The 24,133-nt window shown below is 58.9% G+C and overlaps 1 protein-coding gene across 1 annotated transcript; it reads left to right on the top strand.

The window, feature by feature from the left end:
- Window positions 1-413: 413 nt before the first annotated feature.
- TRIM8 (tripartite motif containing 8) lies at window positions 414-16,692 on the top strand. Its single transcript, XM_075535013.1, has 6 exons — window positions 414-3,195; window positions 11,442-11,537; window positions 11,838-12,071; window positions 13,480-13,511; window positions 13,620-13,735; window positions 14,070-16,692. The coding sequence occupies exons 1-6, from the start codon at window positions 2,626-2,628 to the stop codon at window positions 14,675-14,677; spliced, it is 1,656 nt and encodes a 551-aa protein (XP_075391128.1). The 5' UTR covers window positions 414-2,625; the 3' UTR covers window positions 14,678-16,692.
- The last annotated feature ends 7,441 nt before the right edge of the window (window positions 16,693-24,133 follow it).

The raw sequence follows: 24,133 nt of genomic DNA on the forward strand, positions 1-24,133 counted from the left end.
ACTGACACACCTCCCCTCTCTGGAAAAAGCGCTTAGGGGTTTTGAAAAAAAACTCCAAACCCTGGGCAGTCTTGGTCCCACTACGCAGCAATGATCATCGCCCTTTTAAGAGGCAGGGACACCCCTCCCCCTCCTTGTTTAATATACCAACCTTAGCCAGGTCACGTGAGCCTCGCGGGCTCGTCCCGCCTTAAAGAGGCGGAGCCTCATCTAAGGGACTCTCGAAAAGCCCCAACTCCAGACACGGAAAAGGGGAGGAGCCGGGCGCGTCGGTGGCGGTAAGGGCACTTCCGGAAAGAACGCCCCGCCCCTTCCCCTCCTGCCCCCGCCCGCTTATTTCGCTAGTGCCGGGTGGGCCGAGCCCGCGGCTGCTGATTAAAGGCGCCGCCGCCGCGCCGCCGCTTTCTCCTCACCTCCCCCTTCCCCTCCTCCCGAGTAGCGGGACCGGCCTTGATGTAGGGACAGCCCCCTCCCCCGTCCTCCCCAGCTCCGGTGCGCAGCTCCCCGCAGCCCCCAGCCAGCTCGCGCCCCCACCCGCTGGTCGCACTCCGCTCCAGGCTCATTGTATCCCCGGCGGCTGCGGACCCCGGCGCCCGGCCGTGGTGGGACCCCCGCGAGCCCCTCCAGCTGGTCTCGCGGGGCGCAGGCCCTCCCCGCGCGGCCTCTTCGCAGCAGCGCGGCCTCTGCGAGGGCGCCCTTCTCTCCCGCGGAGGCGGCGGGGGCCGCCGGAGGGCAGCGGGACCCCCCACCCCACGTCGAGCCCCGGCGGCGAACCCCGCGCCCCCTCCCTGGAGGGAGGAGAGCCGGGGCCCGAGCGAGCCGAGGCAGGAAAAGGCAGCCACTGACTGCCCTGCCCGGCCCGCCGATCATTTTTATTATCGAGATTATTATTAAGAGGGGGCGGGGAGCCCAGGATGCGGGGGAGGGAGCTAGAAACGCAGCTATTTATATTAAATAGATTATCCCTGAAATAATAATAATACGCGCAAGATGGCTGAAGGTGGCTGTGATGAGTGTTGGGGCTGGGTTTTTTTCTTTTTTGATCTGAAGATAAAGCTCTGAGCCGACGGCCGTGGCGGAGACCCTACCCCGAGTGCCCTCCTCTTAAGTTGCGAAGCAGCGGGCGGACAAACGGATCCACGGACCGAGTGACAGGCGCAGGCCCGTCCCGGACGCGTCGCCCGAGCAGCAGTCGAGGGCCGCGGGACGCTCGCTCGCCTTTCTGCCGACTTCTTTCAATTCCCATCTTTAAAAAAAAATTTTTTTTTTTTGGAAAGAACCTGGGTGGGTGGAGCAGAGGTGGGAAGCAATCGAGACTTGGGTTTTTTCCTCCTCTCTCGCTCTTAATTTGCCGGAGGCCGCCAACCCTCCCCTAAAAATAAGAGAGGGAGAGAGGGAGGGGGAAGCAAAATAAAAACGCTGCAGGACCCTCGATCGAGCGCGCCCGGACCGCGGCCGCCGCCGCCTGCAGCCCAAGATGGCTGGGTGCTGAGGAAGGCTGGCGGCCCGGCCCCGCCGGCCCGGCCCGGCCCACAGCCCGAGCCTCCCAGGCCGGAGCAGAGGCCGAGAAGAAAAGAAAGTGGGGGGGTTGAGGGGGAGGGCCGGGCCGCGGAGGGGGAGGGCCGGGGCCGAGCCTCCCGTTCATTAGCAGTTGAGAAAAATTCCTTTCTAGTTTGATCAATCCTTGTTTTCCTCGCCGAGCCCAGGCGCCCGCCCAGCGCGGGCTCGGGGCGCGGGGGTCTGTCCGCGGCGGGGGCGCGCGGCGCCGGGCCTCGGGGGAGCGCAGAAGTGGCGACGAGGGGGTCAGGCCAGAGCACCGCCGGGGCTGCTCCCTCCCCCCTCCCTCCCCTCCCTCCCGTTGGCGTTTTTTTCTTTCCACTTCTCTCCCTCCCCCTTCCGTTTCTATTTGTGAAGGGCGGAGGAAGGCAGAGGCGGGCTGGTGTCTCTGGCCGGGGACTGGAATTTCATCTGAATGACTGCCCCTGCGCGCACGCAGCGCCCCGGAGTCGGTCCGCCCGCGCCCCGCACCCTGCACCCGCCCCAGGACGGACGGCCGGGGGGCGTCCGCGCCCCAGCCCGGGGGCCACCGGCTCGCCGTGCCCGCCGCGTCCGGATCTAGCCTCCATCGGCGCGGCCCTCCTCGCTCGCCCGGCCGCCCGCCCGGCCTTCGGAGCCCGGGGGAGGAGGACTGGGAGGCGCGGCGCCGGGGAGCCGGCAGGGAGCCACCGTCGCCGCCGCGGTCGCTAGAGGAAGCGTGCGGCTCCGAGGCTCTGTCCGCCTCGGGGCGCGCCCCAATGTCAGTCGCGGGCCGGGGTGCAGGCCGTGGGCCGCCGCTGCCCTAGCCGCGCCGACGGGGAGGTGGCCTCTTATATGGAATTTGGACCCCGGCGCTCCCCACCAGGGCTGGTGCCCCGGCCGCGACTCTGGCGCAGCTCGCCGCCTCCCGCTAGGCGCTCGGGAAGAGGAGGAGACGCCGCCGGCCGCGCGCGCGGCGTGAGGACCGAAGCTCCCTGCTTGAGGGGGCGGACGCCGGGGAGGCGCTGGTGACCGAGCGGCTGTCGGGCCGGAGCCTGGGACTCGGTGGACCTACAGCTGCACCCGCCGGGCGCCCTGCCCGCAGCCACCATGGCGGAGAATTGGAAGAACTGTTTCGAGGAGGAGCTCATCTGCCCCATCTGCCTGCACGTCTTCGTGGAGCCCGTGCAGCTGCCGTGCAAACACAACTTCTGCCGGGGCTGCATCGGCGAGGCGTGGGCCAAGGACAGCGGGCTGGTGCGTTGCCCGGAGTGCAACCAGGCCTACAACCAGAAGCCCGGCTTGGAGAAGAACCTGAAGCTCACCAACATCGTGGAGAAGTTCAACGCCCTGCACGTGGAGAAGCCGCCGGCGGCGCTGCACTGCGTGTTCTGCCGCCGCGGCCCCCCGCTGCCCGCGCAGAAGGTCTGCCTGCGCTGCGAGGCGCCCTGCTGCCAGTCCCACGTGCAGACGCACCTGCAGCAGCCCTCCACCGCCCGCGGGCACCTCCTGGTGGAGGCGGACGACGTGCGGGCCTGGAGCTGCCCGCAGCACAACGCCTACCGCCTCTACCACTGCGAGGCCGAGCAGGTGGCCGTGTGCCAGTACTGCTGCTACTACAGCGGCGCTCATCAGGGACACTCGGTGTGCGACGTGGAGATCCGGAGGAATGAGATCCGGGCAAGTACCCCATGTGCGCGCGCACGCACACACGCACACTCTGCCTAGGGAACAGTGTCTATCCATCGGGACACACTGTTGCGACTTCAGGCCAGAGGCCACCTTCCACACTCTCCTACTTTGAAAGTTTTTTTGGGTGGGGAGGGGAGCAAGTCCTGGGAAGAAGGGGGCTCCCCCGGCGCTACTTGACATGCTCCCATCCACACCTGTGCTCATGGGCCCATCTTGTGAGTCATTTGTAGGCTTGGGCCTTGGGGCTGTTGGGGGTAGAGGTAGGGTGTTGGTTTGTTGGTTTGCAGGCAACTCCCTGCCCCAGCGCCGTTTCTGTGGGCCCTGGGGGAGGGGGGAGTCACCAAGGCACTGACCCCAGTCCTGCTTCTCCAGCTGCTGTTTATGTAATGAATGTCCGGTGCCACTGCTGTGGCTGACATGATCCATGGTGCTGGCATACCAATGAGGAAGTAAACAAAGCAGCCATGTTAGTTGCAGGCTCTATTGGAAACACATGGGGGTGAGGGTCCGCTCTTTCAGGGGGAGCATAGAATTCAGGGCATCTGTATGGGCCCTGCCCGGCCAGCACCGCGTCCCAACTGTTTGGATGATTCCCCAGTAACCTGCCCTCCGGGTGAGGCACCCTGCCCTACGTGTGTCTTGTGTGCCTTGCACACGCACGCACACACTCGTCTGCATGAACAGACCTTGAAGTGTGTTCCTCCCATCACCCTGAGCCCTTTTTCCCAGCCCAGCGCTTGGTCACAGCCCTCCCACATTTGGGGAAGGGAAGTGGCAGACGGAAAAAGAATCCTGTGGGTTTAAGGTTGAACCGCCTTGAAATCTGGTTTCAGGCAGCTGGCTCCCCTGGGCAGCCGGCTGGGTGATTGTGGAACCTCGCTCATCCCCTCCCACTGTGTACACCCTGCAGCAGTGGCCAATGTCAAACCCGCCTTCCCCCTCAGGGGCCCGGGCCTGGCTTTGGCAAAGGACGGAGGCTCTACTTCCGTCCCTTCCCTGGGGGGGTGGGGGAGCCTCCCATGTCCCTCCCAGGTCCCCTGGCTTTCAGAGTTGAGTCATACCAGAAGGAAGGGGCTGGCCTGGCCCTTCAGAAGCCTCAGCTTGGGGCCTGGGTGTGATAAGTGACAAGCTTGGCCTTTGGAAGGACAGGGCGTGTTAATGGGTGGGGGCCCCTGGAGGCTAGTTGAGGCCAGTGGGGAGCTTGGGTATGAGGAAGCGCCTGGCTGGAGCTGGTTGTAGATGGGGAGTTTGTTTCCTGTGAGGGGGACCAGTCAGGATGAGTCACTGTTTAGCAATTAAAACACACACACACACACACACACACACACAGCCAACAAAAGGCAGGAGGGCTTTCTCAGACTGAGGGCGGGGATAGCAAATAAAATTTGCTGTATAATTAGTTTCCAATCAGATGGGCTAGCACTGCGTTTTTGTGGTGCCAGAGCAGGCCACTGGTTTCTTAAAGGAAGTGTGGGGGCTGGGGAGAAGAGCCACTCCCCCACCCCACCCTCAATCTGGCTGGGAAAGGTGGAGGCCTTGGGGAAGCCTAGGGGAAGCAGATGAGACCCCGTTTGCTTTCCATCCCTCAGGGCCAAGGCCCGGCCCTGACTTTCCCTCCGGATTGGGAAGCTGCTGCTATTAATAAAGGAGGAGGGGCTGGGGTGGGTGGAGGCTGGGAAAAGCCCAGTGGAGCTCTGTCCTGGGATTGGCAGCGGGAGTGTGAGGGGAGGGAAAAAAAGGGGAGTGTGACTGAAAGGGATGGAGGAAGGGCCAGCCACCTGGGGTGGTAGATAGATGGATACCTGCACCCGCAGTTGTGGTCTTAGCTGTGTCTGAGTGCTGGCTAAGGTCTGTCTTTGATCGGGGTGGGGGGAGGTCGTAATTGCACCTGCTTTGGTGGTAGGAGGGTAACTAGGTAGATTTGTGTCTTTGAGACTGGCTGCTTTACCTTCAAATGCACCTGTCGGCTGTCTGTGTCATTGGGGGCTGGGAGTGGCAGTGGCAAGTCCAGGCAGCATACATTGGGGTTCCCACCAGTAGGCCCCTGAATCCTCCCCCTCCAGGAAAGAGCAGGGTGGAGGCAGCCTCTGAACTATGTGAGCAGCTGGGCGCCTGTGTTCCTGTGCCTGGTGTGAGCAGGCTCAGGAGGAGTGGGTTGCATCAGGGCCAGATGTGCAATTCTGTGCATTCAGCATCTGTGCAGGGCAACTTAGGTCTCCTCTGCCTCCTCCAGGCTCCTAGCCCCAGGCCCTCCGGATTCTGGGTGGTGTCCCAGGGCACTGGAGTTGGAAACCCTTCCTTAGCTTAGCCTAATCTCCTGTCATTCAAGTGTGAATTTGACTTGGTCCCTGTGAAGGAAGGGAGAGCCCACCCCGTGTTGGGGCTAAGGTGGGAGTGGGCCCAGGGGAACATGGATGGATGGATGGATGGACCTTCCCTTTCACCATAGTCTCTAGGCCAGACTGGGGACAGGGCTCCCAGGTCCCTGGGGTAACCGGGAGAGCTGGCACAGGCCTGTGAATATAGCTGTGCCTTGCTCTTCCGCTTCTCCCTTCCCAAGAGGCTGCTGAAATGCCCTATTTCCTGCATCTGGAAAACCCAAGTAGCCTCCCCTGGTGGCCCTCATTTGCATACTCAGCACCCACCACCACCTCCCCTTGCACAAGGCTGGGTCCCCAGCGTCTGCCCTGGGGAAGTCAGAGTTGTCCTGGGAGGGGTGGGCAGGAGCCTAGGACCAGTCCTGACCAGGAATAGTGTTCTTCCTGCGGGCTGCTGGGGGCTGAGGGTCCAAGATGGAGACCTCCAGTGGCACCTGGTGGCACCCCCTTAGCACGTGCCCCTCCTCAACAAGGAAAGAACCCTACTCGTGTGTACGAAGGGGCTTCAGAAAGCGTGTGGAAAGTGTCCGTTCTCTTTGAACTCCAAAGGACTTTGTGAAGCACCTTTGTATGGGGGGTGAGGGGGTGTGCATGTCGGAGAGCATCTGTTGGGGGTTGTGCAGTCCTAGCTGTGTGCCTGTGTCATCTCTCAGGTTCCCAGTCAAGATCTCCCTGAAAATGTTCCTTGTCTCCTGAGGCTCAGAATTGAGAAGGGGCTAGAATCCCAATGTGGACTCAGTTGACAGTCTGCAACGGCCTGGGGTTGGGGTACCCAGCTCACGGGAGCCCCAGCTGAAGGGGTGACACTGGGATCCTGGCAGAGCCTGTCTCTGGGTGGGCTGTGGAGGTCCTCCCTGGGCCAGCCCTGTTTCAGGGTGGGTAGGAGGGGCCTAGCTGCTGCCCCTCCCCCAGCAGGCAGACCCCCGTCCCCCAGGTTGTAGGGCGGGAGGGTGTCTGCAATGTCCCTTCCTGGAACTACCTTGAGTCTGTAGCTAGTTCTGGTTTGGTTCTTCCGCCTTGGGCCCCAAGAGGAACCTCAAGCAGGAGCCCAGTCCCCCACCCCCACCCCAAGATCCTGCTGACACAGCCCTGTGCCTGTCATGCACGCCCTATTGATTACTCTGCCTCCTGCAGCTCTGGGTGACTGCATGCATGTCTGTCTGCAGGCGGGGGTGGGGTGTGTGGGGGGGGTGAGAGAAAGAGACACACACACACTGAATGACTGCAAGCCATACTTGCTGGGTCCCTTCCAGTTGAAGTTGAGTGTGCAGCATGACATGACTGTCGTCAGCATGGCTGAGCTGCTGTGTGAGCCCCTGCCCCCAGCGATGGTAGGTGGAGGGCTGTGTGTCTGAGCAGCCTCTGGCTTGTGTGTGACCTTCGCACCTGGTGGCTGATGCCGCTGGGAGAAGACAAACAGTCTCCCTTCAGGAGGGTGCTGGAGGTGGGAGCCAGGCTGAGCCTGGGTGGGCATAGGAACAAGGGGAAGCAGACTTGGGCCCCTGCCCCGGACTGAGCAGGCGCCCTGGCCGAGCTCATCCCTGGCCCTGGGAAAGCCTGCCTTCCCGGCTGGCTGGGCATTCAAACCCAGACAAAGGGGGGCTTTCTCTCCTGCGCCTCTTTGTTCTGCTGCCCCAGAGTGCTGCTCTCTGCAAGGCAAAAACTAATTCCGCTTGCTCTGCAGCTGAGAAACCCCCTCTGGGTCTGCGAGGCTTGCCACTCGGGGCTGCCTCCCCTTGCCCTGCTTCCCCCTCCCATGCTCTCTCTCTGGGTCTAACACCCCAGCCCTGGGCTGAAGGCCCAGGGTGAGGGGTGGGGGTGGCGTGTCTAGGACTGGGAGATATTCTGATGGTAGGGAGTGCTGTGGATCTGGGCCATGGAGGGGGCTGTAGTGGTGGAAGGGATGGCAACTGGGGGGAGGTTGTGTGGCATGGGACAACTCTTAACCCAGGGCAGCAGCCAGGGGCGCCAATGGTTTGAGAGTCACCTGGCCCAGGACACAGCCCAGGCCTCCTCGTGCCCCTCTTCCCTCCTATTCTAAGCACTGCTGGAGCCAACCTTACTTAGTCTCTCCCTGAAAACCTAAAAACTGCCTCTGCCCCAGCCCCTGGGACCCTGGGCCCTGCTAACCTGGCTTCTCTTTAAGGTTCACATGAGGGATTTAGGGTTATTTATGCCCTTCCCTACAGCCCAGAGTCCTCACAGCCTTACCAGTCTGCCAGTCCAGCCTGGCATCAAAAATGGCAGCTGGGCCTGGCCACTCAGGTTCCAGAGGGTATGTGGCAGGGGTGTAGGGGAGGACAGCTTCCCGCTCTCCAGGTTTGGGTGGTGGCAGGCAGAGAGTATGGGAGGGTGGGTTTGGGGATCAGGGCATTCTGGGGCCCTGGTTCCGGGAACTTCTCGACCCTTCTAGACCCTAGAGTAGACCGTGGAATGCCCTGAGGAGTCTAGGGAACAGGTCTTGTCTGGCTCAGCGGGGCTGGGTTGTGGCTTTTTCTTCCCAATCCTAAAAGCCTGGTTCCTGGGTCGCAGGCCTCAAGTGGTCTGTCCAGAGCCTGGGGCGGTGGAGGTGGGGGGGTGAACCACAGTTGAGGGGTCCCAGGAAGGGCTCCCCCCATGTGGCCTGGTAGGGAATGTGGTCCTCCTTGGCTTTGGGTTGTTACCTGCATGGGAAAGGGCCTCACGGGCCTCACCAGAGGAGGCAGGGAGAAGCTAGGGTAGAAAGGAAGCTGTTCGTAATTGGGAGTTGGTCGGGCCTGCCTTTCTCTGCTCCTCACCTTCCTGTGTCTCAGCCATACCTGGGGAGGTGGTCCAGTGAGAGAGAGACCAGACAGACGGACACTGGCTGGCTGACTGAACAGCAGGAGTAAGTGTTGCCCCCCTGCCCACCCTGCCTTGGGCGGCTCTGGCAGTCCCTACTTGGATCTGTGGGCTGCCCTCGGGGGGGGGGGCCCCACCTCCAGCAAGCTTCCTTCCCCTTCCTGCCCTCTCCCCCTACCCATGCAACCGAAACAAGCACCTGATGATCCTGAACTGGGGGAGGGGAAATGAAACCCACCCACCGTGGTGCCTGGGCACATGGGCTGCTGCTGCAGCCATGAAGTGGAAGACACTTCAGGGCCCCAGGGTACAGGTGCCATCAGGGGAGCGACGCTAAGAAAAGCGAGAAGAGGAAGGACTGGAGCCCCACCTCCCCACCCACCACCAGGACTGCCAGGGGGACCTCCTTGGTTTTGGCTGAACAGACAGTCCTAAGTTGCCTAGGGCCCTCCAGGGCCTCAGGGGCCTCGGACTGGCTCCATTCCCACCCTCTAGGAACCTGGGCCTGCCTCTTTCATAGCCTACGCTGAGCCTCACTCCTGACCCCCCGAGACTGGCACTGATGAGCGGGGAGCCAGCCCACGGTGTGTGCCAGCAGCCTGGCAGATGTTCTGGGCACTGGAGTGGCCTGGAGTGTGAGGAACTGCTTGAGTGTAGGCACAGGGCAGCGGTGGGAGATTTGAGGGCAGAGTTAGAGAGGAGGAAACGGGTCCCACGTTCTGGATGGGAGCAGACCTCCCGCAGTGCCCTGGGAAGCTCAGAACAACAGCCCAGCCTCCCAGTGCCGGCGTGCTCGCGAATACAGAGACTTGGGGCTTCAAAGAATTGCTGCAAAAATAGAATTGAAAGGCGATGGAATTCCCCACAGACTTTCTGATGCCCCTTTGCATGGGTGAAGTTAGGGGTAACTGTGCTGTGCGTGAGGTGGGCCCAGAATGTGTGTGTGCGCGGGCCGGTCTCAGAGGTAGGACAGTGCGCTAGCACCTCTGCCCAGCTCTCCACCCAGGCTCCGCTTCCAGACTTCGACCTTCACACTGCCCGTGCCCCTGACCCTGCCCCTGCCCCTTCCCGTGGCATTGGTGGTGGAGGCCCTGCTGAAGGGGCAACAGCTCCTGGGGCAGGGGCTCCTGGGTTTCCTTAGAGGTCTTGTCCTGGCCCGTTACTGAAAGGACAGCTTTAGGCTGGGGTTGGGTAGGGTGGGGAAACCCCTGGACTTGCCCACTTTAGAATCCAAGAGCCTTAGCCTCCTCTGCTCCCCAACCTCCTCCTGCCCTTAGAGCCCGAGTCTTTGTTGTCTAGGCAGCCAGCAACACCACATGGGGTGTGGCTCTTGTTGGTCGGGGTTTCCTCCTGTGTGAGATGGGCTAGAAGGGGGCATTCATAATGGCTGGGTACTTTGGGTGGGAGTGAAGGTCATAGAGTCAAACTTGAATGTGACTCTGAGGCCCCTCTGAGGACAAAAGCAAACCACCCTTGCTCACTGAGTGGACATTTTACTGCAAGCCAGACTTGTGTGCAAGTAAGTGTGTTGCAAACCTTCGTTTCTTTGTTTCTTCAGTAGCTGCTTTCTGCCCCTGTAGGGAGCTCGGGCCTCCGTGTGGCCTGGCCGGGCAGTGGGTGGAGAAGGCCAGCAGGGAAGCCCATGATTTGAAGGACGGGGCAGCATGTCCAGGAGGACTTCCCACAGTGACGGGGCTTGTCCGTAGATGGTGTCCACACTAACCACTGGCGCAGTTGCTTCCGGAGCCCTTGAAGTGTGGCTGATACCACCAAAGAGCGAATGCTCAAGTTTTCCCGATGGGGTGTGAGAGGCACGCGTGGCCGGTGGCTAATGCTGTGGGACAGCAGGCAGATTGTGACTACCCTCCGCCTGGCCAGGATGAGGAGGGAAGGGGGTCATCATGGAAGGCTTCCTGGAGGGTCTGGGTAAAGTCGGGCCTTGGAGGACTAGACGAGAAGTGGGGGGAGGCCCTGTGTACTGCAGGAGGACAAGCGCCTAACTGGAGGGAGTAAGAATGAGCTCGGAGGGTTGGGGCAGCACAGCAGCCTCGCTGGCCAGGTGAGGCAGGTGATAGGGAGCCTTTATTGTCATGCCAACAGACTGCTTGAAAGGGCGCCATGGAGGGTTCTGGAGAAAGGAGAGACCCTGTTTAAAGAGGGGTGTCTGTTGAGGAAGGTGATGGACACGAAGCAGCCAACATGGACAGGCCTGGGGGGAAGAGAGTGGTGGCAACCCCATGAATACTCAGGCAAAACCTGGCTGAAGGAAGTGTGGCTGGCCTGGGAGCTCCAGAGAGCCACGTCTTCATCCTGCCTGTCGTCCTGCCTGTCGGGCTGAGGGAGCTAGCGAGGAGCCTGGCGGTCTGGCGCCCAGGGTCAAAAACCAAGGCGTGCTGGGGTGGCCAGTGAGGTGCCCCGGCATAGGGCGCATGCTCAACAGGAGCTCTGGGCTGGGAGCCCGAGGGTCTTGTCATCTTGGCAGTCAGTTGTCCCTCTGAATCTTGGGGTGCTCTCCTCTAAGAGGAGGCTCCTGAGAGAGAGGGGCAGCCTGGCTTGCATGAGCATAGACCCTGTTGTCAGATCACCTGGGTGTGTACACCAGCTGCCACTTCTTAGCCATGGAACTTTTAGGCAAAGTATTCAGCCTCTTTGGGCCTCAGCTTCCTTTTCTGTAAAAAGCAGGTAATAATGGGGCCCACCTCCTAGCAGGACTGGGAAGATTAGATAAGGCAGGACAGGAAATGTGCTTGGGAGTCCAGGCTGACCCCACCTCTCCCCTCCCCTCCCCTCCCTCGGTTTAAGCTAGGCCAGGTTTTTGGCGGCCTGGGTCAGAGATTACTCAGCTAGCTGTTGGCAGGCCCCTGAGTTACAGGAGGGGGGTGGGGATGGGGGTGGCTGGGCGGCAGAGATTTCAGGTCAGCTCCATCAAAGGGTGAGTCTGTGTAAAGGGGAAGGTCGTGCCCACCCACCCTGGGGAAGGGGCAGAGCCATGGGCCTGGGCCCCCTCTGATGTCCCTTCCCCACCTGTCCCTGCAGAAGATGCTGATGAAGCAGCAGGACCGGCTGGAGGAGAGGGAGCAGGACATTGAGGACCAGCTGTACAAACTCGAGTCCGACAAGCGCCTGGTGGAGGTAGCCCAGCTCTGGGCCGGGGGGCATGGGGTGGGGGCTGCGGAGGGGTGGGGGGTGGGGAACAGGGACCATGGTTCGTTCCTTCCTTAGGATTGCATGGGACCCACCAGTTCTGAGCCTAGGACCCTCCGGTCAGCCATTTGATGTGGATCACCCCATTGGTGCCAGGAGTGACTGACCGAGAGCCCCCTACTACCCTGTGGGAACCACCAGGCCTCTGGGACTCCAGGACCCCCTGGAGAATGGGAGCCCCAGGTGACACTGGGCTGGAAGTAAGGGCTCCCCTGCCTATTCCCACAGGAGAAGGTGAGCCAGCTGAAGGAGGAGGTGCGGCTGCAGTATGAGAAGCTGCACCAGCTGCTGGACGAGGACCTGCGGCAGACGGTGGAGGTCCTGGACAAGGCCCAGGCCAAGTTCTGCAGCGAGAACGCAGCGCAGGCGCTGCACCTCGGCGAGCGCATGCAGGAAGCCAAGAAGCTGCTGGGCTCCATGCAGATGCTCTTCGACAAGACGGAGGACGTCAGCTTCATGAAGGTGGGCCCAGGCCAGGGGACCCGGCAGGGGGAGCAGGGGGCCCTACATTGAGAGCTGCAGTCTTCTGAGACTCCCAACCAACCGGTTTCCCTACTCCCAGTGCCCTCACTCACCGTGCCCTTGACTCTGGAGCCAGCCTTGGGAGGGAAGAGAGAGAGTATGTATGTATGTAAACCCTCTCCTCTTTCTAGCTCTGTGACCTTGGTGGGACGCACTGCTCCCCATGTCTGAGGATCTGCTTTTACTGGTCTGTCCGTTAGGCAAATACCACCACCACCACCACCACCCCAAAAAACAAACAAACTGTGGGACAGAAAGGAGGAAGAAACGTTGGCAACTCAGTTAGTAGCAGAAGCTGACCTGAATGGGTGTTGAGCAGTTCCAGCCTTTCTTTATCTCTCGGTGGGAGCCATCCAGTGTTTGGTGGAAAGTATGTTAATGTGTGTTGCCTTGGGCACCCACCCCCCACGTCCTGCTGGGTGCGCTAAGTAATACAGGGGGTGAGCACCACAGATTTCTTGTAAAATCCCAACAACTGCCCAAATTTCAAAATTCATTTGGCTCCAAAGATTTCAGATCAAGGACGGAGGCCCTGCAGACCCTGCCGCCTCGGCTAGCTGTGCAGCTGCCGCTAGAGCTGCAGGGTTTCAAGTGGGGCAGACCTCGGTTCTTGGCTTCCCACGATGAAAGAATTCACGCCGAAGCCTGTTTTGTCATCCAAGTGGGTTTGCATGAAGGACAGGACAAGTTTCAGGTTTTCCAGTCTCAAAGGGATTCACACCTGGGCCCAAACAATCACGTGGAAGAGCACCCACACATGGGAGTATGTAGCCCAAGAGGCTGTGAGCCCCAAGTAAACCCAGAGCAGACATGTGCACTCCCTCTCGGGGGAAGGAGACCCTCCCTCTCTACCTGCTTCTGACCAGGAGCAGGGTAAGAGAGAGTCTCAGAGCAAGCTCCCTGCCTTTATTCTAGCCCACCTAGAATAAAGGTATTGGTTGACCCCATTGGCTGGGTTAAGCCCACCTGGGTGATGTCATGAGCCTGGGCCTACGTTGGCCTGTCCAGGTGTACCTTCCACCTGGCTGGGGGCTTGAGTATGAGCATGCTCAGTTTGGGGTCTTCATAGGTGTCTAATGGCTGCCTGATTTCTTTCCAACCTCCTCTCTGGGGGCTTTTGCAGGCATGGGAGGGACAGCCCCCTGTCCCTAAGCTAGCTACCTAATAGAGCCAGTATCTGTCACGTCGTAGGCACTGGGTAAATGTTAGCTGCTCTTATCTTTGGAAAATGAAATGCCTCCCTTGCCCCCCACCACCACTACCACCCTGGGCTGGAATCAGAAGTCACCCCTGCCTGGGAGAGGGAGGATGGGGCAGCTGACCCTGCTCTCTCTCCCCTCCCCTCCAGAACACCAAGTCTGTGAAGATCCTAATGGACAGGTGAGTAGAAAGCCACCAGCACTTGGAGGATCCTGGGGGCTGGGGGCTGGGAGGAGTAGGCCTACCGGTGACCCCTCCTCACAGCAGATGCCCATCCACTGCCCCCAGGACCCAGACCTGCACGGGCAGCAGCCTTTCTCCCCCTAAGATCGGCCACCTGAACTCAAAGCTCTTCCTGAACGAGGTGGCCAAGAAGGAGAAGCAGCTGCGGAAGATGCTAGAAGGTGAGGGTGGGGTTCCACAATAGAAGGGAGAGCGAACCCTTGGGGTCAGAGCCTTTCTCAGAGGCAGGGCAGTCTCACCTTTCTGGCTGGCTTGGCCACCTGTAGCCGGGGGACCTTGGGCACAAACGGAGCCTGGGTTTCATCAGCTGTAACATGGGAATCATGAGGGACTCTCTACTTCCTCTGGGAACCAGTAGCTAGCATGAACTGAGACGACAGGCACATAGTGCCCTGTGCTGGGCCTAGAAACACGGTAGTTCCCCAGGGGAGAGGGAGGAGGCCTGGGTGGCTGATGGACAGGCCTTTGGTAATTTTGCTCCCACACTCTCTACAGGCCCCTTCAGCACACCGGTCCCCTTCTTGCAGAGCGTCCCCCTGTACCCGTGTGGCGTGAGCAGCTCTGGGGCGGAAAAGCGCAAGCACTCCACGGCCTTCCCCGAGGCCAGCTTCCTAGAGACGTCTTCGGGCCCTGTGGGCGGCCAGTACGGGGCGGCGGGCACGGCCAGCGGCGAGGGCCAGTCTGGGCAGCCCCTGGGGCCATGCAGCTCCACACAGCACTTGGTGGCCCTGCCAGGTGGTGCCCAACCAGTGCACTCGAGTCCCGTGTTCCCCCCATCGCAGTACCCCAACGGCTCTGCCGCCCAGCAGCCCATGCTCCCCCAGTATGGCGGCCGCAAGATTCTCGTCTGCTCTGTGGACAACTGTTACTGCTCTTCCGTGGCCAACCATGGCAGCCACCAGCCCTACCCCCGCTCCGGTCACTTCCCCTGGACAGTGCCCTCTCAAGAGTATTCACACCCACTCCCGCCCACACCCTCGGTCCCCCAGTCCCTTCCCGGCCTGGCAGTCAGAGACTGGCTGGATGCCTCCCAGCAGCCGGGCCACCAGGATTTCTACAGGGTGTATGGGCAGCCGTCCACCAAACACTACGTGACGAGCTAACGCCACGCGGGCAGCAGGGCGCTGGGGAATCTTCCCCCCCAGCTCCTGGTGGCTCGGGAATTATGCATTCAGAGATGGACCTTCCTCCCTTTCCTCTCCTCCATTCCCATCTGTCTTTCCTTTGGGATTTGGTTTTGTTTTTTGATTTTTTAAAATCTTTTGGACGTGGAAACAGTGGGAGCTGAACTGGGGCCACAGGTGGCCCTTGGAGTTGGGAGGTGTCTGTCTCAAGGCACTGAGCTCTCTCTCTCTCTCGCCCCCCCCTCTCTTTTTTTCTTCTATTCTGCCCCCTCACACCCCCCAGGGCTGGAAGGCACCTCAGCTTCCCCTAGGAAGAAGGGCCGGTGCCTCCGGCCTGTGGCCTGTTTGCTCCCTGCAGTTTTCCAGTGGGGCCCGTGTGAACACTGATTAAGGGATGACCTGTAGAGGATGGAGCCTTTATTATTTTTTTTCCCCCAAACCAAGAACGATTTCTTCTGCTTCCTTCTCACCGCCCTCCCAGAATGGAGTTCAAAGGCCACTTCTCACGCAGCTTTTGGCATCTTCAGCCTCAGAATGGAATCTTTTAAAGATAGGAGCCCCAGGTCCAGGAAAGAGGAAAAGCAAAAGCAAATAATAATAATATTAATAATAATAAAGAGAAATAAATGAAATAATAATTTAAAAAAAGGAACAACAGTACAGCCCTTGATAAGGTCAGTGGAGCGGGAGGAGGGCTGCCCACCCCCGTCCTTGCCTGCATTTGGACACAGCAACTCCCTGTAGCAGCGAGCACACTGTATGAGCCGCGGACTTCTGTTCCCAGGGCGCAGGTATCATTCTGTAATCTCCAGTGCACACACCAAGACCAAATCTGCTAATAAACACGGCGCAGTCCCCACTCCCTGCTTTGCCTCGCCCCCTATACCCTGAGGCTCCAGGCCTGGGATCTTTAAGCCTTGGCCTGGGGAAGGGGGCCCCAGGAACAGAAGCTCTTCCCTGCCTGGTCTTGATTCTGCCCTCTTGGGTCTAGCCGGCTCCGGGCATATCGGTTTGTCAGGTACTACAAGTCTTGGCCTTGGCTTTGATTGACAAATATTTGCTAAGGGCCTCCCAGGCCTGGCCCCATGCTGCCATGGCCTTGGCATCCCTTTGAGGTCCTGCCAATGTGCTCTTAGCTAGGACAGACAAAGGAGAAACACCTTTTTGTGAGCCTGACAACGTTTGCCTCCTTCAGTCCACAAATATTTATTAAGCTCATACTGAGTGCCAGGTACTGTGCAGGACCATGGGCTGTGCAGCTCTGCTCAAGGAGCTTCTCCTTGGGGCCCGGACAGCAAGAGGTCACTGGCTGACCTGTGGCTCTGGCCCTGCCCAGGAAGGAAGGGTGGACAGGAAAGTGACATCTAATGGGGCTGAAGGAGAACTCTACAGCCCTTTCAGAGCTTTCGCTTCCAGTGGGTTGGGGCCAGAAGAAAAAGATGTTCCATGCCCACCCTCTGGCAGAGTCTCTCCCAAGTCTCAAGCGTGGCCTTGCAACTTGTAAGGCTGACTCAGGGAGCCCAGGAACCTGCATTCTTTACTCCCTGGTGATACACCCTGGACTTGGAGAAGTACTGCCCAGAGAGGCTGGCCGGGGAGCTGCCTGCCGGGGGTATGCAACAGACTAGTTTTGTTGCCAGGATCTGCCTGTGTTGTAAGTCACCTGTGCCCATCTTCCAAGCACCAGGGTGGGAATCCAGTTTTCTTGTCTGGGCAGGAGGGGTGCCTGAACACCTCTCCCCAGAAAGTCTAGAGCAGTGGTTCTCAACCTTCCTAATGTGACCCTTTAATACAGTTCCTCACGTTGTGGTGACCCCCCCAACCATAAAATTATTTTCTTTTCTACTTCATAACTAATTTTGCTGCTGTGGTGAATCGGGCGACCCCTGTGAGGGGGTCGTTTGAGCCCCAATGGCGTTGAGACCCACAGGTTGAGGAGAACCATTGGTCTAGAGCAAAGGAGAGAGAGGCTTAAGGGTGAGCCCAGGCCTTGCTGGCCCCTAGTCACCCTTTCAGAAAAATGGTCTCAGGCAGTGCACTGGACTGGACCAAACCAGAGTCTGGGGACCTGCAAAGTGCCTCCCTCTTCCCGTGGGAATAGATGCCCTGATCATTGTCGGAGGTCGTGATGGTGGCGGAGTCTTGCTTCCCCTTCCCCGGTTTGGCCTGAAGATCCAGCCAGAAGCACCATGACCACAGCTGTCTTCCCCCTCCCCCTGCTCCTGTGTGGGGCTAACAGCTGGAAAACCAGCCCACTCCTGCCCAGGGTGAAAGGCTGGCCAGGCTGGATGACTGGTGGGCAGAGAGGCCCAGCTCCACTCACGTGGACTCTGGTCACACCACTCCCAATGTCCCAGGAGCCCTTGGACATCCCCTGAGTCAAAAGTTGGCAAAGCAGGAAGCCGCCCAGTTTTGTGTTTGGCTTAGTTTGGTTTTCGATGATGGGAGGGGTCCTTTTGCTGGATACAGAGGAAAGCTCTGGGTGAGAGTTTGATGGGCCTGAGCCCCATCGGTCCAACTTTGGAAGCTCACCTCACACAACCACACCCTTGGACACACAGCTGTGAAGCCAGCTGCCACAGGCATGGCCTGGGGGTGCCAAAGGGAGACTAACCCCACCCAGCTGTCCCTAGCCCTCCAGCTGTCCTGGCTTTGCAGATGCAGCTGTCACCCACCTCCCAAAAGGGTTTGGGCTGAGGAAGCTCAGGCAGAGCTGGAGCTGCCCCAGGACACTGGTGGACTCCAGAAAGCATCTGGGGGCCTTCCGCGCCCCAACCTGATGAGCATACCCGCAGCCCAACGCCCTAGGCTCACATCCGTTAACCACTCACCCTCCCTTCCAACCCCAGGCGGAGCCTCCTACCCTTTCCCCCATCCCCCTACCGCCACCCAGCCCACCGCTCCTCCCCTTTCCGGGAAGGGCTGGGTGTCACGGCGGCACAAGACACCCCCACCCGAACGGCCGGGGGCGGGGCCCCAGGGCCCAGATGTGCAGAACCCGCAGGGAGGTGGGGCAAGCACTAGGGGGTTTCCTCGGCCGCCGCCCCCACTAGCTCGAACCCTTTCATGTCGCCGCCCTCGGGGCCGGGCCTGCAGCCGGAGCCGAGCAGCTGGCCCGCTCCCTGCTCCGCCCTCAGCCCGCTCCCAGCTGTCTCTGGGGTGAGGCCGGGCAGCTGGGGAACAGCTGCAAGGCGGGGGGCGGGGAAGGGGTGCCCAGCTGCCCCCAGCAACTGCCGGAAACAGTTCCCGCGTCGAGCAGAGACGGGGGAGGGCGAGGCCGGGGGCATCTGGCCAGGGCCGCCCAGAGCGAGCCGGCCCCAGATCAAAGGCCCTCCCCGTTTCAGGGGGGTTCCCAGAGGCGGGGGGACAGCCGGGACCATGAAGGCGGCTCCGCGGAGTCAGTGCCCCTAGACCCCAGGGCCAAACCCCCATTTCTGGTGTCCCCTGGGCTAGTCACACCCATCTACGCAGACCCCCTCCTTGTCACTCCATCCCTTCCGCAGACTCCGTCGCGGTCCTCTTACATCTAAGGGTGGGAAGACCCCAGGAAAGGCCCTGGTGCCCTGGGGGCTGCCTTCCCCGCCGCCTGCGCCTGCCCAGGGCCTGTAGCTGGGGGGGGGGCGGGTGGTGGGGGCAGTCTGGGCCTGCACCGGAAGACCGTCTGTTTGAACCTTTCTCCGTGTGGGGTGGGCCAGGAGGATTGGCCCGTGGGCCCTGATACTGTTGCACAGACCCTGCTACATGTTAGCCTCTCTCTGTCTTAGTGAGCTTGGCTCCGAACAATTTGGGGATTTGGAAACACTTCTAGGAGATAATTTTAGAAACAGCCGTCTCCAGAACCTGGGGTCCTGGTTCTGCTTCTAGAACCCTGTGAGAACTGTTATTTGGAGCAAGGAATGGAATTCGGGGCACTTGGAGCTCACCTGCCCTATACTCTGCAGATTGCTGGACAAGGGCTTGGGATTCAGGCTGTTCCTGGGCTAACATTCCAGACACTTCTTTGAAGGCTGAGAAGAATGGGAAAGAGATCAGAAGGTCAGCAGAGGCAGCCAGAGTTTGGAGGGCTCATGGTGAGAAGTTACTGGACTCTAGCAGGAAGGGGCTGGCCCGTCTGGAGAAGCCGTTTCTTTCAATCCACAGCACGCTACCCTTTTGCGTTGAGCCCCAAAGCTTTCTTCCCCTGCAGAGTGGGCTGTGTCCTGTCTCGATTTGCCTCCTCCAGTGACGGAGAAATCAACTCCAGAGCCCCTCTCCCTCAGTGAGACTTCTGCCAAGTAACACGTGGAAACCTGGTGTGTGGGGCTCTCGAACCAAAAGCCACGCCCTCAGCAGTAGAGTCCAGGGACGCACAATGACCCTCTAGGACTGAGTAGAACGCCCTCAGGGCTCCCGTGGTGGCTTCAAACGATTGACCTTTCGAGATGAACAGGCCAGTTTGGGGCTCTCCAGGCTCACCATGGTGTGTGGGAATCACACCGTCCTAAGCAAGGGAGCCTTGGAGCCCACAGCTGCTTCCCTAAACTCACTCCTCTCCCGGTCTTTATGGTTCTGTACGGGGTGGGGGTGGGGGTGGTGTCCTTCAGAGGAACCGAGTTTTCTTGCATTGCTATGTGGTTAATCGTCTCAAATGCAGCAAGCTGGGATATTTATGGCTTCCCCTCACACTAGATCTTCAGTCATCGGCTCTGCTCTGTGCTATGCAAGAAGAGAGAAAGCAAAACAAACTGGCTAACTTGGAGAGGCCTGGGAATTCCAGAACACTTCTCTGTGCTCACACTGGACCCAGACACGAACCAAGAGGCACCCGAACCAGGGAATGCATGCCTTGTTTAAAATTAGGGAAGGAGTGTTTCGGGATTTCATACTTATTCCATCTGTCGCTGAGCAGATGATCCGAGAAGCTGGACTGGATGGAGGAGAACTCCGCATCAGGATTGGCGGAAGGTTTGTTAACAGGCTGCAATGTGCGGATGACACAACCCAAAGCTTGCCGAAAGCAAGGAGGGCTTGAAACCATGCTGATGGAGCTCAAAGTATACAGCGTCCTGGACCAGGATACGGCATTATATAAGTGGAGAAACGATAGAAGACATTAAGGATTGCACTTTGCTTAGATCTGTAGTCAATGCTTCTGGAAGCAGCAGTAATCAGATGATGTTTTATATTGAGCAAATCTGCTGCCTAAGACTTCTTTAAAATGCTAAAGAGCAAGGACATCACTTTGAAAACTGAGGTGCCCCTGACCCAAGCCATGGCATTTTCTATTGCCTTCTACGCAGATGGCATAGAGGCTTATATGTTGGCCTGCTAACCGAATGGGTAGTTGTTCAAAACCACCAGCTGTCCTGAGGGAGAAAGCTATACTTCTCCCATGCAGTTATGCTCTCAGAAACGCACAGGGGCAGTTCTGCCTTGTCCTGCAGGGCTGCTAAGCTCTCTGCCCACAAGTTTTGTTCTGAGCCTATGCAGGTGAAACTTGGACAAGGAGTGAGGGAGACCGGAGAAGAAGTGATGCATTTGAATGTAGGTGAAGACGCTTGAAAGGACTGTGGAGTACCAGAGGAACAAACAAGTCTGTATTGGAAGGAGTACAGCCAGAATGCTCCTTAGAATGAAGATGGTGAGGCATGTTGTTAGTAGACCAGTCCTTGAAAACAGACATGATGTTTGGTGGCATAGAAGAGAAAGCCTGTTGAGATGGATTGACAATGGCTACAACAATGGGCTCAAACAATGAAAGGGGGGATGACATAAACTGGGGATGGCGCAGGCCTGGGCAGAGGGGTGCTATGAGTCAGAACTGACTTGTTGACACAGCAGCTGCATCCATGGACTCAGGCACAGGAACAATTGTGAGGCTGGCACGGGACCATGCAGCATTTCATTCTGTTGTGTACACAGGCGCTATGGGTCCAAGCTGGTTTGATGGCGCCTAACAGCAGCAGCGAGAAGGAGAAGGGGAGGGGCCGGGAGGAGGAGAGAGTGGCAGGGGTAGGGTGGCGACATGGTTTTCAACAGCTTGTAGTAGAGTTGGGTTCCAGGTGGTACAGGCATCATCTAAAAACTGTAGGTAAGCCATGGAACAGAGGGGCAGCAGTGTGTGTGTGTGTGTGTGTGTCCATGTCCAAAGAACTGAATATGGTGCAGATTTCTGCCAATCTAGAAAAATGACAGTGAATCATATGGATGCCCTGGTTGTGAGGTTGTGAAGGGGCTATTGCCATCAGATGCCCTCTTTGTGTGTGCCCACTGTAGGGCACTGAGCAGGGAAGGAGCATGAATGTAAATGGACAGCTCCTGCCCCCAACAAATAGGGACTCACCATCCACACCCAAAGCTGGCCCCACCGGTCTCAACCATCAAACTTTATACTTAAAGTCAGTTTCCAGCCCTGGGTGCTCCCACTGCCCATTGACTTGGTCCTGGCTGATCCCTCTGCCTGGATTGTCTCCCCAGGGGCCTGAGTCCACTCACTCTCCTCTCTCCTCTTGTGTAGCCCTCCCTGGCCCTCTCCAGAGGTGTTCTGTATAAGGTGCTGGTGCTTGTGACAGGCAGGTCTGGATGCCCCAGTCAGCCTTCCAGCATTGAGAACTATCACGTTGTTTCTGTTCAGTTGGGTCAATCCAAGCACTTAGCTCTCTCTCTCTCTTGGTATTTTCACTAAATGTGGTTCCTGGCTTGTTCGTTCATTGAACCAATATGATTGAGATTCGTCTGGTGCCAGGTGCTATCCCAGTATGGTAGAGAATGAACCTGTGAACAGTACAGACAGTCTGTGCCCTCTTGGAGCATATAATCTAGTGGGGCAGAGACATGTGACGACAAACAAGGAAGCATGTGACACCATGAGAGCCAGGAAGGAACATCAAGGCAGGCGAGGGAGCGAGGAGAATAGCTATTGGAGAAGGATGTGGCAATAGCTTATTTAACCTTTTATGAATCCTCTTATTGGGGGCTCTTACGGCAATCCATGCATCAGTTGGATCAAGCACATTTGTACATGTCTCCATCATTTTCAAAACATTTCCTACATGAACCCTTGATATCAGCTCCTCATCTTTTCTTCCCCTCCCTCCCCCCCTCCCACCCTCGTGAACCCTTAAAAAATTATAGATTATTATTGGTTTCCTATCTTACGCCGTTTACTGTTTCACTTCCCCCATGTTTCTGTTGTTTGTCCCCTTGGAGTGTGTCTGTGTGTGTTGCTATGTTGATCATTGAGATTGGTTCTCCCCTTCTCCCCGCACCTTCCTCTGTTTAAGGAGGGCAAGTGGGGAAAGCTTTCCTGAGGAGATGGTGAGTAAAAGCCTCAAACACAGAAAAGCAGGGACTTTCTGGTGAAAAGAGTTTCCAGGTGGAGAGAACAGCAAGTTCAAAGGCCTGAGGCAGAGTCTGCTTGGTTCCAGCCCAGCCGGGGACCAGCATGACTGGAGAGAGAGGGTTTGGACCAGAAGGCTGAGTGAAGAGGAGGGAGGGAACAGGGACAAAGACATGCGGTCATTTGGTGAAGGAATGAATGTCAGGGCTTTCAAAATGCAGGGACCGGAACACCCCAAACCATCTGCTTGAGAAGGTGGAATTTGAACCACGACCTCACAGGAAGCAGGAAAGAGGGAGCAGGTGGCTGTGAACATAGATGAAGGTTGGTTGGGGCCCGGGAGTGGGGGCTGTATATGATCAAATCTGTGGTTGATAGGCCTATACAAACGGGTTGAGGATGTTAATCCCCCAACACGTTAAACTTTTCTCTCCTGTCAAAACTAAAACGAACGGGGTTGGCATTCTAGTCCACAGGACCCTGGAGTGACAGGATAAGCGGTTGGGACTTGAGTGGCCCATGACCATGACCGCAGCAGGCCCTTAGAAGGCACCTGAGCAGAACAAGGGCTCTGACACCGAAGGGGTGAGCTGCCAGACAGGGGGAGGCCCTCAGAGAACAGTGCAGACTGTCCCTCCCCCATCCCTACTCCCCCCTCCCCCCCGCAGGCCCTACCCAGGGAGTGGGAGGGACAGTGGTCAGGCCTCCAGGTCCCCCTGCTTCAGGGAGGGATGGGAGCTTGGCTGCCTCCTCCCCCGCCAGCCAGCCACCAGCCAGAGTCAGCAGAAAACCTGGGCTCCGGGGAGGAGGAGGCGCAGAGGCAGAGCTGCGGAGGGAGCCCCGCCGGCAATCAAGACATTTCAGAGGAAATCAAAAGCACCGACAGGGGTGGGAGGGGGTCTGGTCTGCTGTGTTCACACTTGGCGTCCCCTCCCTCAAACCAGCGCTCAAAATTCCTCCTCCAAAGTGGGTCAAGTGCAGGCTGTGGGCGTGGGCTGGGGAGGGTGGGCTGAAAGAGGGGCCTGGGCCCGCTGGTCCGAGTGCCCTCCTGGCGTGGGGGTGGGTGGGGGTGGGGGTGGCAGCAGCTGCAGGGTGGGGCGGGATGTGAGGATAAATATACACCTCCCCATGCATATGGATAAAGCACACAGCTGCCCTGCCTGCCTCCTGTTCCTTAGGACTGTTTCAGGACTGAGGCAGGGGCTGAGGGAGTGGGGCCAGCACAGGGGGTGGGGGCCGGTGCCTGCAGCTGTGCAGACCACCCCCCTCCCCAACCTGGAACAGCATCCCAGAACCCTGAATGCCCCTTCCTCCTCTTCCTCCTCCCTCCCAACCCCCTCTCCTGTCAGATCTCCAGGTCTCAGGGAGGAAGGGGAGAAGGGGAGGGATGAGACAGGGTGTATCCAGTGAGATGAATCCCACAGGCGCTGCGAGACACCTTGAAGGGAGAGTTTGGCTGGCTGGTGGGGCCCCAGTCTCCCAGTCTCGGGATGGGATTGCTTACACACCAAAGCTCCGTCCTTCTCTCCAGATGCAGTCTGTAGCCTCCAGGCCAGGGCGCTGCTTTGATGATGGCCTCCTTCCAGCCCCCACCTTGTCCTCAGGGGCTCCATTCCCATCCCACCCAGAAAGCCCTTCAGGCTTGCTCTGACTATGTGGCCAGGGGCAGGGAGGCTGCTGGAACAGAGCTTTGGGTTGGGCAGAGAAGGAGGAGAAGCAGGCTCAGAACTGGACAATTGCCACCCAAGTATGGCAGCACCCCACCTTGTGCCCTACACAGGTGTACCCGGTGGCGACTCAGGGACCCCCACGCCTTACATCCTGGGAAGGGGCATCCTCTCCCAGGCCAGACAGCTGTGGCTCAGGTGACAGGTCTCCCCAGTCTCTGGAACATTCTGGTCCTTTACAGGAGCCTGTGGCGGCCTCCTGGTGTCTCTACCCAAGGATCCTCCAGGGGCCTAAGGAGGATCCAGGGCTCCTGGCATGCATGCTCCCATCCTGCCTCCCCTCCCTGTGAGCTAGGGGGACTGAGGTGGGGATCCCAGACCCTGTCCTGTCTCCCCAGCTGGAGCTGGCACTCCTTGCCCCCTCTGCTGGTGGCACCTGGAGCAGCAGGA

This window comes from Tenrec ecaudatus, chromosome 16 (assembly GCF_050624435.1).
Source record: "Tenrec ecaudatus isolate mTenEca1 chromosome 16, mTenEca1.hap1, whole genome shotgun sequence".
Lineage (NCBI taxonomy): Eukaryota > Metazoa > Chordata > Mammalia > Afrosoricida > Tenrecidae > Tenrec > Tenrec ecaudatus.

What these genes read in the sequence shown, in the direction of transcription:
- TRIM8 (XM_075535013.1), top strand. Translation starts at nt 2,626, where the DNA reads ATGGCGGAGAATTGGAAGAACTGTTTCGAGGAGGAGCTCATCTGCCCC. An exon ending in TCCGGAGGAATGAGATCCGG is followed by an intron (nt 3,196 to 11,441) that starts GCAAGTACCCCA and finishes CTGTCCCTGCAG; the next exon opens with AAGATGCTGATGAAGCAGCA. An exon ending in GTGAAGATCCTAATGGACAG is followed by an intron (nt 13,512 to 13,619) that starts GTGAGTAGAAAG and finishes CACTGCCCCCAG; the next exon opens with GACCCAGACCTGCACGGGCA.